The 18,990-nt window shown below is 48.0% G+C and overlaps 1 protein-coding gene across 5 annotated transcripts in view; it reads right to left on the bottom strand.

Moving 5' to 3' along the window:
- Positions 1 to 481: 481 nt before the first annotated feature.
- The window catches only part of pus7l (pseudouridine synthase 7 like), a 36,417-nt gene continuing 17,908 nt past the window's right edge, over positions 482 to 18,990 (bottom strand). Inside the window, exons 7-9 of one of the 5 annotated variants that reach the window (XM_038780931.1) lie at positions 16,545 to 16,825; positions 4,543 to 4,599; positions 482 to 986 (exon numbers count right to left, since the gene is read on the bottom strand). In XM_038780931.1, coding sequence (XP_038636859.1) covers positions 636 to 986; positions 4,543 to 4,599; positions 16,545 to 16,825 — 689 coding nt within the window. In that variant the 3' untranslated portion in view covers positions 482 to 635. The remainder of the gene's footprint in view (positions 987 to 4,542; positions 4,600 to 16,544; positions 16,826 to 18,990) is intronic. The other 4 variants (XM_038780932.1, XM_038780933.1, XM_038780934.1 and 1 more) reach the window with 4 other exon arrangements.

The raw sequence follows: 18,990 nt of genomic DNA, 5'->3' as shown, positions 1-18,990 counted from the left end.
ACTGCCCCACCATCATCCTTCAACCTACGCTCATCACTTTGACAATTTATAGATTAACGCCGAGTTCCCTTTCCATCCCAAGAATCCCACTCTGTTACCATTGACGCCCACTCTCATTCCGCCCCCCCCCCCCTCCCCCACTGGCACCCCCTCCCCCCCCCAAGCCCATGTCCATCTCTGAGTCCCCTTGGTAACCCTTCACACAACACCATCACACCATCACCCTCCCACAATACCAGCTCCCTCTGCCCATTTAACCCCCACTACCCTCCCTGGATCTCTGCCAGCTGCCCAGGGCCTCCTTGAGATAAGTCCCGACTTTTGCGCGCCACATTAGATCAGACATGTTCTGAGTCGGTGTGATTTCTCACCGACGCACAGATGATCGAGTGTACAGTGTCTTTAACCACAATTCCACTCTTGAGCATGGTAACGCTGCCACCATGTAAAACCAAATCAATCTGTAACAGCTTAAACTCTATGGAGAGTAGGACACATCAATGTTGTTTTTATTTCCGGAATGGCCACCAGAGATAAACGCCTGTTCCCAAAAGAGAGCAATCGAGAGCCCAAAATCCTTTGTCCCTCTGTGATAATATGGAATGGTGGTTGATAAAACAATAAAGTGAAAAGAATTAGACGTTGCATTTCATTATTTCTCTTAGGCACACTGTTGCGTAGCATGAGGAATTCAGGCTGAAGGACAGAGAAAGAGAGTCTCTCATTTTCTGAGGTTGCTTGGATTCACCGGTATCAAGGCCACAATCTCCGTTTGTGGAAGGCACGTCCTTGCTTTCTAACCAGTGAAACACAAGTTGCTGCGGTTGTGCGAGGAGCCGCCGGTAGCATCCAGGGATGTTCAGCTGCAAGGCAGGGATTCTGAACTTGCACGCCTTCAGTCCATCCCTCGCCAAAGCTTCCTGATACCATGATGCTAGCTCGTTGCATGGATACTGGATATTATTACCAGGCATCGGAAGGACGACCTTGAATTAAAACGAAGCATCGATTACGGCACAATTAAATCAAGTGGCATCAAAGAAATGACTGAAATTAGCAGAAACAGGAGCCTGATTAATCACAGTTTTAAAAAAGGAATGTAGGCAGTACGAGAATTTGTAGTCCAACAAAAAGAGAGCGCTATTCGATTCCTGCTAATGGAAGAACATTTCTATATTAATCCTAAAGACCCAAAGAGCTTCACAATTCAGCATTTATGAAGTTCAGTCACTATTTCAATCAGGCAATCTCAGCGGACAATTAAGGTGCAATGAGGTCCCCGCAAGCAATGACCATTTGATTAGTTTTACTGATATTGGTTGAGGGGTAAATGTTTTTTGGATCTTTCAAAAAAAAAAAATTCCCAATTATTGTGCCATTTAGCATGTCCAATCCAACCACCGTGCACATCTTTGGGTTGTGGGGGTGAGACACATGCAGACACGGGAAGAATGTGCAATCTCCACACGGACAGTGACCTGGGGCTGGGATCAATCTCGGGTCTTCGATGTCATGAGGCAGCAGCGCTAAACACTGGCCACCTTGCCTAAGGGGTAAATGTTGATCAGGACAATGAGAGAATTGCCCCCTCTTCTTCCGAATAATGCTGGATCCTTTATGGCTAAGGAGGCAGATATGCAGAGAGACAGGTAGTGAGAGCAAGTGGGCTCCAGAAGGGCTTGGACAAGCTAGAAAAGTGGGCAAAGGACAGGCTAGCAGAGTGAGCAAAGAACAGGCTAGGAGAGTGGGCAAATAAATGGCACATGGAATATAATGTGGAAAAGTGTGAGATTATGCACTTTGGAATGGGGAGTGGAGGCATAGACTATTTTTTAAATGGGAAAAGGCTTTAGAAATCAGAAGCACAAAGGGAAATAGGAGCCCTCGTAAGGTTAATGTGCAGGTTCAGTCAGCAATTAGGAAGGCAAATGCAATGTTAGCATTTGTGTCGAGAGGGCAAGAATACAAGAGCAGGGATGTACTTCTGAGGCTGTATGAGGCTCTGGTCAGACCCCATTTAGAGTATTGTGAGCAGTTTTGGGCTCGGTATCTAAGGAAGGATGTGCTGGCCTTGGAAAGGGTCCAGAGGAGGGTCACAAGAATGGTCCTGGAATGAAGATCTTGTCATATGAGGAGCGGTTGAGGACTCTGGGTCTGTACTCGTTGGAGCTTAGAAGGATGAGGGGGGGTCTTATTGAAACTTACAGGATACTGCAAGGCCTGGATTGAGTGGACGTGGAGATGTTTTCACTTGGAGGAAAAACTGGAAGCAGAGGACACAATCTCAGCCTAAAGGGACAATCCTTTAAAACAGAGATGAGGAGGAATTTCTTCAGCCAGAGGGTGGTGAATCTGTGGAATTCTTTGCCTCAGAAGGCCGCAGTTGGGGACTCTAGGTCTGTACTCATTGGAGTTTATAAGGATGAGGAGGGAGTCTTTTATTTAATTTAATTTTTAATTCTCGCCATTTTCCACATTTTTATCAAATATACAACAATAACAAATGCAATATCACTCCCCAAACCCACATCCCCTTCATCATCCAAACCCAAACATCACCCCTACATTCCAAATACAACAAAGCAAAACAGACCAAAAAAGAGTCCACTGTTATCCCATACACAGTAAACAGTGAACAATATACTCAACCCCCTCCCCAACCCCAATAGCACTCCTCCCCAATGTTTGATGGCATCCAATTCTTGAAAGTGCAAGATAAACAATGCCCATGAATTGTAGAACCCTTCCATCCTCCCCCTCAGCTCGAACGTCACCTTCTCGAGCGTCAAAAATTCCAGCAGGTCCCCCCGCCAAGCCGAGACACAGGGCGGAGAAGCTGACCTCCACCCCAGCAGTACCCGACTCTGGGTACTCAGCGAGCCGAAGGCCAAGACATCTGCCCCTGCACCAGCCTGCAGCCCGGGCCGGTCCAACACCCTGAAAATGGCTTCATGGGGGCCTGGCTCCAAATTCCCATGCACCATCCCCAAAATGACTGTAAAAACCTCCAATAGCCTTCCAGCTTCAGGCAGCACCAGAACATGTGAACATGGTTTGCAGGGCTCCTCCCACAGCGCTCACATCCTCCACCCCCTCAAAGATTCGGCTCATCCTCGCCCTCGTGAGGTGCGCCCTATATACCACCTTCAACTGTATCAGCTCCAACCTCACGCACGAGTTTAAGGCCTTTACCCTCCGGAGCACCTCACACCACTGACCATCTTCCAGGACCTCCCCCAACTCTTCCTCCCACTTGGCTTTAATCCCCTCGAAAGATACCTTGTCCTCCCCAAGAAATTTCCCATATATCAGCGACACCACCCCCTTTTCCATTCCACCCGTCATCAATGCCTCTTCAAACAATGTGGAGGCCGGCGTTATCGGGAAGCTCTGAACCTCCTTAACAAAATCCCTCAGCTGCAGATATCTAAATACTTCCCCTGCCCCAGGCCATATTTGTCCCCCAACCCTCCAACCTCGCAAAATGACCTTCCAGGAACAGGTCTTTTAATATCCTAACTCCCCTCTCCTACAATCTCCGAAACCTCCCATCCACTTCCCTGGCTCAAACCTATGGTTCCCTCTAATCGGCATCTCTCTTGACTCTGCCCCCAATTTAAAGTGCTGCTTCAACTGCCTCCAAATCTTCAGCATTGCCACCACCACCGGACTCCCAGAATATTTACTCTAGGCCATCGGGAGCGTCGCCCTCAGCCCCGAACCCCTGCACAGACTCTCCTCCATTCAGGATGAGCGGGGATCTTACTGAAACGTACAGAATACTGAGGCCTGGATAGAGTGGACATGGAGAGGATGTTTCCACTAGTAGGAAAAACTAGAACCCGAAGGCACATCCTCAAACAGAAGGGATAATTCTTTAAAACTGAGATGAAGTGGAATTTCTTCAGCCAGAGGGCGGTGTCTGTTGAACTCTTTGTCGCAGAAGGCTGTGGAGGTGAAATCACTGAGTGCCTTTAAGACGGAGATAGATAGGTTCTGGATTAATAAGGGGATCAGGGGTTATGGGGAGAAGGCAGGAGAATGGGGATGAGAAACATATTAACCATGATTGAATGGTGGAGCAGGCTCGATGATCCGTGTGGCCTAATTCTGCTCCTATGTCTTATGGTCTTATAGATGTGGTTTGAATCTCATTGAACTGAAAGGTCAGCATAGATAAACATGTCTAAGTCCTGAAATGTGGCTTAAACTTGGAAGAAGGAAGATGGAAGCAAAAAATGTGGCCTTAGAGTAGAATTGAGCCATAGAATTCCTATAGTGCAGAAGGAGGCCATTTGGCCCATCAAGGCTGCACCAACCCTCTGAAAGAAGACCCTACTTAGACACACTCCCCCACCCTATCCCTGTAATCCCACCTAACCTACACATCTTTGGATACTAAGGAGAATTTAGCATGGCCAATTCAACTAACCTGCACATCAGTCTTTTTCTACGTAAAATAAAGAACATCTTGAAGAACACTTGTGCCTAATTTACTCTGGCAGAATGAGTTAACGGTGAGCATTGAGGAAGAAGCCTTACTTGGTTAATGGAGTAAACATTTGATTTCAGGTCTTCAGCTGTCACAACGTGCACCTGCTGGGTGGAAATAAGAATTAAAATGATGCTCATTTTAACAGGAAATTAAACAGTAAAAATTGAATTTTTTTCTAAGCACAGCAATGATGTGAAGTCACTTTTATCACTCCCTACGCAGGTGCTGAGTGACAGAATGTTGCTCGGGGACAGTTAAGGGGGCGGAAAAGTACAAAGTTAAACTGAGTAATAATAAACCAAAGTCAACTCCAACTGCTGCATTCTACAACTTCATTCAGTGATTTATGTAACTTGCTTTCATAGAATTTACAGTGCAGAAGGAGGCCATTCGGCCCATCGAGTCTGCACCGGCTCTTGGAAAGAGCACCCTACCCAAGCCCACACCCCTACCCTATCCCCCCTGTCCCCTTTCGATGGGGTTCTGTAGCTTGTGGACTGAAAACTAACGGTGCATTCCACCAGAAGGATTTGTGACCCTGGGAAGGATAATTCTTCCCGCAGCTCAATTTGAACAAATGTTTTCCAGAGTACAAATTCGTCCTGTAGCTGGTACTCGGAATCCGGAGACTTATTTCCTGTGTTGTACGGTGCAAAACCGCTGCTCAGGGTTTGAGCTGCTAATATTAAAATAACAGGATCGGCGTTCTAGAGGAGCCATCCGGACTTGAAAAGTTTGCTCTCTCCACAGATGCTGCCAGACCTGGTGAGTTTTCCCCCAGCATTTTCTGGTTGTGTTCCAGGTTACCAGGATCTGAGGGATTTTGTTGTATTTTTTAGGATCAGTGTTTTCCTCAGTTATCAGTGTCACAGTGGATGTTCACCACAAGTCAAATTCTAAAAGCAAGCAAGTTCAAAACCATTTAAATTCATAGACAGTGGAGGCACGGTTTTATTCTTTCAAAACGAGTGCACGGAATGAAATCATCTGGCCACGACACAAGGGTTAATTGAAAAAGAACACAGGCTTGTTATTTATGAAGTGTTTTTCACAATCTCAGCATGCGCTGAAGTCCTTTACAATCAATGAAGTATTTTTGAAGTCTAGTCGCTGTTGCAATGCAGGAAACACGGCAGCTAATTTATGGACAGCAAGAATATAAGAGAAAGAAGGAAGAGTAGGCCTCACACAAGCTCTTGAGCCTGCTCTGCCAATCAATAACATCACAGCTAATCTTCTACCTCAACTCCAGAATCCTTACCCATCCTCATACCGCTCGACTCCATTCGTGTCCAAGGTCCCTCAAATAGCAATGTATAAATGATTAATAATCTGATTGTTTGGTTGATTTTGGGATTTAATATTGGCCAGGAAATGGGAGAGATTTACTGCTCTTCTTTGAATAATGCCACGGAATCTTTTACACACATCTGGGGCGAAATTCTCCGACCCCCAGAAGGGTCGGAGAATCGCCTGGGGCCGCCGAAAATCCCGCCCCCGCCGTGGCAGAGATTCTCCGCCACCCAGGAAGTGGCGGCGGCAGGAATCTCGCCACTCCGATCGGCGAGGCCTCTGCGGTGATTCTCCGGCCCGGATGGGCCGAAGTCCCGCCGCTGGGAGGCCTCTCCCGCCGCCGAGGTTTGAACCACCTCTGGTGGCGGCGGGACCGGCGGCGGGAGCGGGCCCCAGGGTCCTGGGGGGGGGGGGGGGGCGATCGGACCCCGGGGGGTGCCCCTATGGTGGCCTGGCCCGCAATCGGGGCCCCCCGCTCAGACTCCGGGCCAGTGCCCTGGGTGCACTCTTTCTCCTCCGCGGCCGCCACGGCCTCCACCATGGCGGAAGGGAAACCCACATCGCGCATGCGCCGGTGGTGACGTCAGCGCCGGCGCATGCGCCGACCGGCGAAAGCCTTTCAGCCAGCCCCGCTGCCGGGGGCGCCGGTCTTTTGCGCCAGTCTTCTGGTGCCAACCGCTCCGGCGCGGGGCTAGCCCCAAAGGTGGGGAGAATTCCCCACCTTTGGGGAGGCCCGACGCCTGAGTGGTTGGCGCCACTCCCCTACGCCGGGACCCCCCGTCACGCCGGGTAGGGGAGAAGCCCCAGATCAGGCAAATGGGGCCTCAAGTATGCTATGAACTACTTAACATGGCTGCATACCACCTTACCATAAATTAAATCATTGCCTGGTAGCATTTGATTCACAATTGTACACTGATAAGTCCGGAGTTCTTGCATTGTCATCCAGTCCCAACCAACATTTGCCACATGGAGTATTTACCTCATGAGCTTGAAAGAAGCCATGGCACCGTGAATCAAGAATATGCATAGGCAGCAGCTGGTCGACTCAATACTGGAGGTAGACCGTAAATACTCTGAGTCCCTGACCGTAGAGCTCCTGGCGGAGAGGAAAGAGTTACAAAGGAACTCTGATCTGTTCTAAACCAGGAAAGCAGTGCACCAACTCCACCAGCAACGTGGGACCCTGTACGAACACGGAGACAAAGCTAACCGCCTGTTGACACACCAGCTGAGAAAGCATGCAGCCGCCAGAGAAATTGCACAAATCAGGGGTACCAGAAGCACATTAGAAACAGAACCAGAAAAGATCAACAAAACCTTCAAGGCCTTCTACCAAGGGCTGTACACCTCAGAGCCCCCAAGGGGGGAGTCCGGGATGAAACGGTTCCTTGATGGACTGGACATTCCAGTTGTGGGAGAGGGCAGAAAACGGGGCCTGGAAGCACCACTAGCACTGGGAGAGATCATGGAGAGCATTAGCTCCATGCAGACGGGGAAGGCGCCGGGACCAGACGGGTTCCCGGCGGACATCTACAAAACATTTGCGACAGAACTGGCCCCGCACCTGCGGGAGATGTTCACAGACTCGCTAGCGAGGGGCACACTGCCACCCACGCTAGCACAGGCCTTAATCTCGCTGATACCTAAGAAAGACAAAGACCCAACGGAATGTAGGCCATACAGACCCATCTCACTGCTGAACGCAGACGCCAAAATATTGGCCAAAATCCTAGCCAAAATGCGAGAAGGCTGCGTACCAGAGGTGATCGCAGGGGACCAGACGGGCTTTGTCAAAGGTAGACAGCTTACCTCGAACATTAGGCACCTGCTAAACGTGATAATGACCCCACCCAGGGAGAGAACACCAGAGGTGATCGTCTCACTGGGCACAGAAAAGGCCTTCGACAGAGTCGAATGGAGGTACTAGAGGTACTAGAGCGGTTCGGGCTTGGAACAGAGTTCACCCTGGGTAAAATTCCTATACAACGCTCCCATGGCGAGCGTATGGAGCCACAACACCAACTCCTGATACTTCCAGCTGCACAGGGGCACCAGACAAGGATGCCCACTGTCCCCGCTGTTGTTCGCACTAGCAATCGAACCACGAGCAATCGCGCTCAGAGCAGCAAAAAGCTGGAGGGGCATCCGAAGGGGAGGCAGAGTGCACAGAGTCTAACTCTATGCAGATGACCTGCTCCTCTACATTTTGGACCCACAGAGCAGCATGGACGGAATCATTGCTCCTGAAAGAGTTTGGCGCCTTCTCGGGCTACAAACTCAACATGAGCAAAAGCGAGATCTTCCCAGTACACCCACAAGTAGGTGGGGCAGCACTAATGGGACTGCCGTTTAAACAAGCCAAACAAACAACAACAAATTCCGCTACCTGGGGATCCAAATAGCCCATGACTGGAAAGGGATCCACAAATGGAACCTCACCAGTCTGACGGAGGAAGTAAAAAAAGACCTGCAAAGTTGGAACACACTCCCGCTCTCCCTCGCGGGGAGAGTCCAGACGATCAAAATGAACGTACTGCCCAGATTCCTCTTCCTGTTTAGATCCATTGCGATCTACATCCCCAAGGCCTTGTCAAAAGGTGGAAACAGGACGGAGGGACACTGACAGTCAGGGACCTATACACGGACGGCAGGATCGCAACAATGGATGGACTGACAGAGAAATTCCAGCTAGCCATGGGGAACGAGCGAAGGTATCTACAACTCAAAAACTTCCTATGAAAGGAGACAAGGACGTACCCACAACCGCCACAACAGACATTACTGGAAGACCTACTGGACGCAATCAAACTAGATAAAGGAAATTGTAGCGACATGTATGACCGACTGGTAGAAAGGGCCAACTCCGTACCGGACGCAACAAGAAAGAAATGGGAGGAGGACCTGGGGATGGAGATAGGGTGGGGACTCTGGAGCGAAGCACTGCATAGGGTCAACTCCACCTCCATGTGCGTAAGGCTCAGCCTGACGCAGCTAAAAGTGGTACAGCCCACTTAACAAGAACCCGTATGAGTAGGTTCTTCCTGGAGGTGGAGGATAAATGTGTACAGTGCCAAGGAGGCCTGGCCAACCACGCCCACATGTTCTGGTCTTGCCCCAGACTTGCGGGATACTGGACAGCCTTCTTCGAGGCAATGTCCAAAGTGGTGGGGGTGAGGGTGGAGCCATGCCCAAAAGTGGCAGACTTCGGGGTTTCAGACCAGCCAGATCTATTCCTGGGGAGGAGGGCGGACGCCCTTCCCTTTGCCTCCCTGATCGCCCGCCGTAGAATCCTGTTCGGCTGGCGGTCACCCAAAGCATCACCCAAAGCTGCAGACTGGCTGTCCGACATCTCGGAATCTCTCCAAAGGAGAAAATCAAATTCGCCATCAGAGGGTCAGACGATGGCTTCCACAGAACGTGGGAGTCATTCACCCAATTGTTCCGGAACCTGTTTGTGGCCAACAAACAAGCAGAAGAATAGCCAGGAATCGGGGAAAGTAGCCAAGGCGTGAGAGGCAGGGATAGACCGGGAGGGGACGACAACAACTAAACCTAAAAGGAAAGAGAGTCGAACCACGGGACGGGGGGAAGGGGGCAGAAGCTGGGGGTGGAGGGGGGAGAGAGGGAAGGGACAGGGAATAAGAGAGGAGAACCAGGGAGGTGGGGGGGAGGCAGGGAAATGACAGCCGGAAGTAGGGCACAGGAAACTTGGAATCTACAGGAACAGAGAACAAGGAGAATACAGGCGAAAGACGGGAGGAACGGCTGAAGCAGAGGTGAGCACGAGATCCATCTGAGAGAAGTGACAACAGCAACACCAAACCCATTCGAGTATTGCCCGCTGCTATAACTATAAACTATACCTATACCGATATAACTAAAACCACTGCTACTCAAAAATCAAGGGTGCCTACCGTTCCATCCCCCGACCGCATTTTGGGAAATCAGACCATAAGACTGTGCTCCTTCTCCCGGCTTAGAAGCAGAAACTCAAGCGGGAGAATCCAGCTAAGAAGGTTGTGCAGTGCTGGTCCGAGGAGACAGAAGAGCTCTTACGTGACTGCTTAGAGACAGTGGACTGGTCCATATTTAAGAACTCAGCGACTAATTTAAATGAGTATGCCACCACCGTCACAGACTTCATCAGCAAATGTGTGGATGATTACATGCCAAAGAAAGCAGTACGTACATTCCCCAACCGAAAACCATGGCTCAACCGCGAGATTGACTTCCTACTGAAGGACAGATCTGAGGCGTTCAAGGCAGACGACCCTGTCCTATACAAGAAATCCAGGTACGACCTCCGCAAAGCCATCCGAGATGCCAAGAGAGAATATCAAACTAAGCTAGAGTCACAGACAGACTCTCGGTGGTTGTGGCAAGGACTAAACAACATAACGAGCTACAAAGTGAAGCCGAGCAGTATCTCTGGCAGCAGCATACCCTCCCCGATGAACTTAATGCATTCTATGCTCGGTTCGACCAGGTGACCAACAATCTGCTGTTGACTGCCCCAGCAGCCCATAATTCACTCATACCCACCATCACAGCTTCCGAAGTCAGATCGGCCTTCCTGAAAGTGAACCTGCGGGAAGCGACGGGCCCGGACGGGATCCCTGGTCGTGCACTCAGAGCCTGCGCAGACCAGCTGGCAGAGGTATTCACAGACATCTTTAACCTGTCCCTACTCCACTCCGAGGTCCCCACCTGCTTCAAGAAGACCACCATCATACCGGTACCAAAGAAGAACCAGGCAACGAGCCTCAATGACTACCGCCCGGTGGTCCTGACGTCAATTGAAATGAAGTGCTTCGAGAGGCTGATCATGAAGCGCATCACTTCCATACTCCCGGAACGCCTTGACCCACTTCAATTTGCATACCGTCGCAACCGGTCCACATCAGACGCCATTTCCCTGGCTCTACACTCATCCCCAGAGCATCTCGAAAACAAGGACTCCTACATCAGACTCTTATTTATTGACTACAGCTCCGCCTTCAACACCATAATCCCAGTCAAGCTCATATCAAAGCTCCAAAACCTAGGACTTGGCTCTCCAATCTGCAACTGGATCTTCGATTTTCTGACTAACAGACCACAATCAGTAAGAATGAACACCAACAGCTCCTCCACAATAGTCCTCAATACCGGTGCCCCGCAAGGCTGCGTACTTAGCCCCCTACTCTACTCCCTGTACACACATGACTGCGTGGCAAAACTTGGTTCCAACTCCATCTACAAGTTTGCTGACGATACGACCATAGTGGGCTGAATCTCGAATAATGACGAGTCAGAATACAGGAGGGAGATAGAGAACCTGGTGGAGTGGTGTAACGACAACAATCTCTCCCTCAATGTCAACAAAACTACAGAGCTGGTCATTGACTTCAGGAAGCAAAGTACTGTACACACCCCTGTCAGCATCAACGGGGCCGAGGTGGAGATGGTTAGCAGTTTCAAATTCCTAGGGTGCACATCACCAAAAATCTATCCTGGTCCACTCACATCGACGCTATCACCAAGAAAGCACAACAGCGCCTATACTTACTCAGGAAACAAAGGAAATTCGGCATGTCCACATTAACCCTTACCAACTTTTACAGATGCACCATAGAAAGCATCCCATCAGGCTGCATCACAGCCTGGTATGGCAACTGCTCGGCCCAGGACCGCAAGGAACTTCAGAGAGTCGTGAATACCACCCATTCCATCACACAAACCTTCCTCCCATCCATGGACTCCATCTACACCTCCCGCTGCCTGGGGAAAGCAGGCAGCATAATCAAGGATCCCTCCCACCCGGCTTACTCACTTTTCCAACTTCTTACATCGGGCAGGAGATACAGAAGTCTGAGAACACACACAAACAGACTCAAAAACAGCTTCTTTCCTATTGTCACCAGACTCCTAAATGACCCTCTTATGGACTGACCTCATTAACACTACACCCTGTATGCTTCATCCAATGCCAATGCTTATGTAGTTACATTGTATATCTTGTGTTGCCCTATTATGTATTTTCTTGATTTTTCTTGAATTTTGTTTAATTCACTTTTCTTCCCATGTACTGAATGATCTGTTGAGCTGCTTGCAGAAAAATACTTTTCACTGTACCTCGGTACACGTGACAATAAACAAATCCAATCCAATCCAATCCACTATAATTGTCTCTCCAGCACCCAAATGTCTATTTACCTCCCCAGTTCCCCCCCTCCCCAACAAAAACAGTTGCCTACTTGAAATGAAATGAAAATGAAAATCGCTTATTGTCACGAGTAGGCTTCAATGAAGTTACTGTGAAAAGCCCCTAGTCGCCACATTCCGGCGCCTGTCCGGGGAGGCTGGTACGGGAATCGAACCGTGCTGCTGGCCTGCTTGGTCTGCTTTAAAAGCCAGCGATTTAGCCTGGTGAGCTAAACCAGCCCCTATGGGACTTTATGGGCAGCACAGTAGCATAGTGGTTAGCACAATTGCTTCACAGCTCCAGGGTCCCAGGTTCGATTCCGGCTTGGGTCACTGTCTGTGTGGAGTCTGCACATCCTCCCCGTGTGTGCGTGGGTTTCCTCCGGGTGCTCCGGTTTCCTCCCACAGTCCAAAGATGTGCAGGTTAGGTGGATTGGCCATGCTAAATTGCCCTTAGTGTCCAAAATTGCCCTGAGTGTTGGGTGGGGTTACTGGGTTATGGGGATAGGGTGGAGGTGTGGGCTTGAGTGGGGTGCTCTTTCCAGGAGCCGGTGCAGACCCGATGGGCCAAATGGCCTCCTTCTGCACTGTGAATTCTAATTATGTGTTGTAAATAATTTTGCCACTTGTACAGAGTTGCTGCTGTTGAGCTGGTGCACAATACCCTACCAGTTATTCTATTTTATTTTTTATTTTATTTTTTACTATTACTTTTTTTTTTGGTATGTTTAGGTGTGCCCTTCTCTTCTATATATATATATATATATTTCTTTTTCTGTGTGCATAACGGTAAATGTACTTTGTTCAAAAACCCAATAAAAAAACATTTATAAAAAAAGAATATGCATAGGGCTCTCAGTGCATCTGCGATGAATACAAGCTTGCGCCAATCTCACCTTGCTCCAAAGAAAAGGTATACATGGGCAGACTTGCCTCTTGGGCATAGCAGCAGCTGTTGTGAGCGCATGTTGGGAAATTGGAGAGTTGCAGACTGCGGATTATTTTAAATTACAGGCCAGATGAGAATAATTTCCATAATGTGCACTGTTTGTGCACCGAGGTCCCAGGTTCGATCCCGGCTGTGGATCACTGTCCGTGTGGAGTTTCCACGTTCTCCTCGTGTTTGCGTGGGTTTCGCCCCCACAACCCAAAGATGAGCAAGGCAGGTGGATTGGCCACGCTAAATTGGTTCTTAATTGGAAAAAGTGACTTGGGTACTCTAAATTTTAAAAAAAATTCAAGGGATGGAGTTACTGGAGGGTTGTAGGGGTGAAGAAATATGACAGATGTGGAGGGGGGTGGGGGGAGGGAGGGAGTTAATTCGTTCATGGGATGTGGGCATTGCTGGCCGGGCCAGCATTTATTTCCCATCCCTGACTGTCCTTGAGAAGGTGGTAAAACAGGTGTTGGTGAACTGAACGCCAATGTTGTACAGCAAGCAGAGGCGTCCCAAACGAGCGAGAAGTGATGCGGGTAAGACTACAGGTTGAGCATCCCTTATCTGAAATTCTGAAACCAGAAAATTCCAAAATCTGCACTTTTTCGGGTGCGCTGCACTTGCGCAGTTCCCAACATGCGCCACTCATGTGCAGTTCCCAATGTTCCACGCATGCACAGTTCCCAAAGCGCACCTCATAGGAACAGTTTCCAACACGCGCCGCACATGCGCAGTTCCCAATGTTCTGCACATGCACAGCACACCTGCGCAGTATGTTCCAAAATCCAAAATCTGATACACACTCGGCCCCAAGCACTTTGGATAAGGGATTTGCAACCTGCACGAGCAAAGCTTTGGATGAGCTGAAGTTTAAGGAAGGTGGAACACTAGCCAGGAAGCATTTGAAAAGTCAGGAGGTTTCAAAGGGTATGAATGAGGGCTTCTAACAGCCGACAAGCTGAAGCAAGGGGCAGAGACGGGACAATGTTACAGGGGTTCAAGTAGGAGGTCTTCATAATGGAGAACGGTATGGGTAATGAACTACTACTATTTATCCTGGGACACGGACGCAATGAGATTATAGGCACAAGGGGAAATGGAGATTATAGGAAGAAGCATGCCTAGCAGTCACAGGGGGAAATTAACTTCCATATTCGACCTGTCAAAAGAAATTTGATTTGCATCAGAAATAACTGATATTGTCCACATTCCACAGCTCCTCACAAGATACCAATGATGATGCTTTCCAACCAGGTTTCTCAGCCTATGTGCATTAGTGAAGAGGCTGCAATCAATTAGATCTGAATGGGTTGGCTTTGATCAAGTATGTTTAAAAACTAAAAGTTGAAACAATTTGACCACATAAGCTTATTGTAACATGATAATGGCACAACTCATCTCCTCAGGGAATCCATGAGAGACAATGCAGATGAATATAGACATGAAATCATGACATCAGCGACCACCTGTGCATCCTGTTCCAGCTCCTTCACACCGAGCTAGACCTAGATGTGAGAATGATCACGTGTCATATTTATTTCGCATCCCTGTATTAAATCTTGTTCAGCACACCAGAGTAGAGTCGGAGAGGTCACATTTATCGGCCGGTTGGCCTAAAGCGCCAAAGAAATGTGAACAAGGCAAAAATAATTGTTCCCGCAAAAGGTTTGTTTTTACTCCTGGGGAAGCGTACCTGCCTGTGTTACAAAGAAGATTAAAATGTTTTCAGAATTAGTCTGCGGTGGCAAACCTGTGATGGGAATAAATGCGCAGCAGACAATGGCGAATGACCACCAGATATACTCAAATCAACCATCTTTTTTATACATAGCACAAAAAGAAAAAGAGTAAGATTCTTGCAGTTTCTTAAAGCGTTGGGTGTTCCAGTGATATCTCCTGCAATATAAGTGCAGAGCAGGAAGCAATAGGATCTTAAGTATTGATGAAAAAATTAAATTTTTTAATCAAAGTTTTTCATCTTGCACATATCAGGACATACATTATATTCTTGCAATGTTCTGATGAGTGAAAGATGAAAAACTTTGGCAAAACTCTAGTTCTGTACTGCCACAAAATAGGAAATTGTTGAAATAAAAGTGCTATACTAATTTTAGAATAAAATCGGGGTCGCGTGATGTGAGCGCGGGCGTACTGCGTTTCTGCGAGCTCTGGCAGATTCTCTCATCTTTTAATCCTTTTTTAAAATCCTGATGCACAATCTATAACCGTCTGATCCTGATGTGTATGAGCTGTGCTACGTTCCTGAAAGATCCTGGTTAAGTTTTGGCGATGGGGAGTTGAGTTAAAATCCTAGGTTGATTGAGACAATCCAAGATGGCCACTGTGGGGCCCAGTTCACAGTTGCAGGGGTTTCAATGGTGAACGGGGCTGCATTTTAGTGATGCAGTTGGCATCGGGATGATGGCTGCCATTGTGAGAAAAGTTGTGGATGATGGTCTCGGCTCCCCGGCACAAATTATTGGTGCTCACGTTGAAGAACTTGGGAGATATCCTAAAGAGAATGGATGAAGTGAAGAAGAGAATCCTGTCGGTCGATGGGGAGCTGGGGTGAACTTCCGACGAATTTGCGAATTGGCTATCATGCTTTCACAATCTTGATTTGAGGTTTGGCTGTTTCGCGTTCGACAGAACACGTTGGACCGGTCTTCGAGGCCTGGGGTCAGTCGGAAGCTCGACCACTGGTTTTACTTTGTTTTGTCCTCGGTGTTCATCAAGAAGGGTTGGAGATGGATGGTCAGGATGAGCCTCCACCACCCTCCAGGGCAGGTGTCTCTTTACCAGGGTTTCGTGACAATGACATGCAGAGGAACTCCAGTGAAACTCTGGATGGCGGCACCCTAGCCCCGGATTTCCCAGTGGTGCCGCCATCTTCCTTTTTGAAGACGATTCTCTCCTGTTCAGGATTGGAGGAGGGTTGTCCAGTATGTATTCATGGATAGTAAGGGAAGAGTTGAGTTCGGAGGAGGGGGTGAAAACTAAATGGGTGGAAGATTGAGGCCAATACGGGACTCAATACTGAGGCATGGAGTGAGGGGCTGTAGAGGGTGAATGCTATGCCATCATGTGCAAGACTGAGTCTTATCCAGCTAAAGGTAGTACTTCACGCGCACCTCATTAAGGCTAGGGTGAGTCGTTTTTTGAGGGGGTGGAGGATAGTTGCGAGTATTGCTGTAGGGGACATATGTTCAGTTTCTGTTCTAAGCTGGTGGTTTTCTGGAGGTCCTTTTCGACACCAAGTCGGCAATCATAAATATTGAGCTAGAGCCCTGCTCCCGGTGGCTATCTTTAGGGTTTTGGTTGTTTACCGCTGCAGCCAGGGGCGGAGGCAGATGTCCTGGCCTTCGCCTCATTGGTGAAACGGAGGCGGATCCTGTAAATTGGGAGGGGGGGGGTAGTAGCTGAGGGGTATCTTTCCTTTTATGTTTTTGTTTTGTGGGTTGGAAGGATGTCGGGGGGGATTTGTATGGGGTTGGTGTTTGGTTAAAGGCATTTGTTTATATGTTTTATAATTCTGTATAAAATGTTAAAAATGTAATTAAAACATTATTTTAAAAAATGGAAAAACACTAATAAAAATATACTTGCAAAACAAAAAACAATTTTTCACCGTACCGTGTTATTCTGAGGTGACAGATCCCACTCGAGATTATCACAGGTAACCAAGTCTCCTTCGACAACCTTCAAGCCGTAAGTCTCTAGGCGAAAAGTGACAGCTTTATTCCAGATCTTACTGCAATACGAATGGATGTAAAGAACACGCATGGAGTGTGGCAAACTAAACCAAGCCCGGGCACAACCCTCCCGGTCGTTGCCATAGCGATTTAATGCGCGCAGCACCAACCGCTCTCTTGTTTTGTACTCTGGCATCAGGGCAAGCGTCCCCTTGACATCCCCTGATGAAGAGAAAACAGTATTGGTATGAGGTCAAAGAACTTTCAGCGGCACAGTGGCGGAGTGTATTCCAGTGGTATTTAAACTTTTCTGTGAGAAACACACATTGATCCCTGGGTTACCTCACGTTAACGCCCAAGACTGTATTGGCTGACTGCAGTAAACAATGATGGTATCGTAGGCTGCATACCAGACCCCAACCACTCGCTGTGAGGAAAAGTTTCTCCTCATATCACTTTTGCTTCTTTTACTACTTACTTTAAATCTGTGTCCTCTCATTCTCTATCCTTTGCGGAGTGGAAATAGCTTCTCTTCTCCCCCCCCCTCCCCCCCCCCCCCCCCCCCCCCCCCCCCCCCCCACCCCATCTGCTCTGCGCAGACCGCTCGCGATTTTGAATACCTTTAATCAAATCTCCTCTCAACTTTCTTTTCTCCAAGGAAAACAAACAAACTTCTCCAATCTATCTTCCTAACTGAAGATCCTTATCCCTGGAACAATTCCCATGAACCATTTCTTCAGTCGCTCTAATGTCTTCACATCCGTAGAATGAATACAAAAATCACTTGCTTCCTGCACTCAGCAAACCTATCTCTGTTGCCAACCACTGGGTAAGGACAGTAACTTGGACTGAGTGAGTGATTGAATAAGAGGCTGATTCAGTATCTGGTGTAGGAAACCTTATCCTCATCTGCATTTCTTCACAATGGGACAACTGCACACTGTGAGCCAAGAACTTACCGTCCTCTGGCACGGGGAAAATACAAATTTGTGACAAACATGTGTGTGCAGGGCTCTTGCACACACAATAAGTTCCCCACATATTTAAAGGGGAGTTGTTTCATGATTTGGTGCTTTGTGGTGGTGGGGGAGGCCGGGGGGGGGGGGGAGGTGGAGATGTTTGGCAAACTTTATAGTGTGTGCTACATTTCAGGTGCCAATGGTATCACCTGCAAGAAAAGGTGGTGACACTTTTAGCTGGGGTTTACTTTGCTGCATTTACAAAGTGGTGAGAAACCACATATGATACTCCTTCGAATGAACGCAGCAATCAATAAAAAAAACAGCAAAATAAAATTCAGCAAATAAAATAGAAAATAAAAACTGGATTCACAAAACGGGTCAGTCAGTGTGTGTCGAGAACACCAGCACTTAATGTCTCAGGCTTTAGCCTAGAGGATGGCAGCATGGCGATAATGACGAGGGACCCAGGTATTTGGAGTTCAAATCCCAAAACAGCCAATTAGTTCATAAATCTGGAATAAATGCTGGTTTCATTAATAATGATCATTAAACTACCAGATTATCGTAAAAGCCCATCTGGTTGACCAATGCCTTGCTTGAGAAGGAAATCTGCTGTCCTTAACCCGGCCTGACCTACATTTAAATCCAGACTCAAACTGATATGGTTATCTTAACTGCCCTCCGAAATGTCCGAGCAACTCACCACCACCTGTACAGGAAGCTGTCAAGGATGAGTGATAGACGCCAGCAACGGTCACATCCTGAGAACAAAAAAAATATTGACTTCCTTCTTCATTTGACGAGCGGCTCAAGTTAATGAAATCAGAAGGACAGCACTCAGACATGAACTTATGCCCAATGGGAGGAAACAGAGTATCTTCAAAAGATGCTAAATAATTTTTTCTCCTCAATCACCTTAACACTGACTCATCAAGGAAGCCAAGGCTGATTGTGAAGTAAAGAAAATTGTCGTGCATTTTGTCTAGAATAAGCTAATGGACAATCAAAAAAAAATGGAAATGATGAAATGGTTGTTGAGTTTTGGAACATCCCGAAGGTCAGATGCTGTTTCAGTATAGGTTTCTTTCTGACTGATAACAATCCATTATAATTGGATGGTTAACCAGCGGACACAGATTTCAAGCAATTGATAAAAGAACCAAAGTTTAGATATTTTTATTTAAATATACAATGAGATGATGATCTGGGCTGCACTGCTTACATCGGTGAATAACGTTAAGGTGGATGAATATAGATTTGAAAAGGAAATATTAACAGGGCAATGGGAAAAGAGTGGCTGGGATTTTCTGCCCCCCCCCCCCCTCCCCCCCCTCGCGGCAGGTTTTCCGCCATTGGCTGTTGACGGGATCGTCCAGTGCCGCCGAAGCCGATGGCCATTTGCGTTGCTCACCAGCTGCACCACTG

The sequence above is a fragment of the Scyliorhinus canicula genome, chromosome 20 (assembly GCF_902713615.1).
Source record: "Scyliorhinus canicula chromosome 20, sScyCan1.1, whole genome shotgun sequence".
NCBI lineage: Eukaryota > Metazoa > Chordata > Chondrichthyes > Carcharhiniformes > Scyliorhinidae > Scyliorhinus > Scyliorhinus canicula.
The sequence above is the reverse complement of the archived record's forward strand: the minus strand, read 5'-3'. Positions and strand labels throughout refer to the sequence as shown.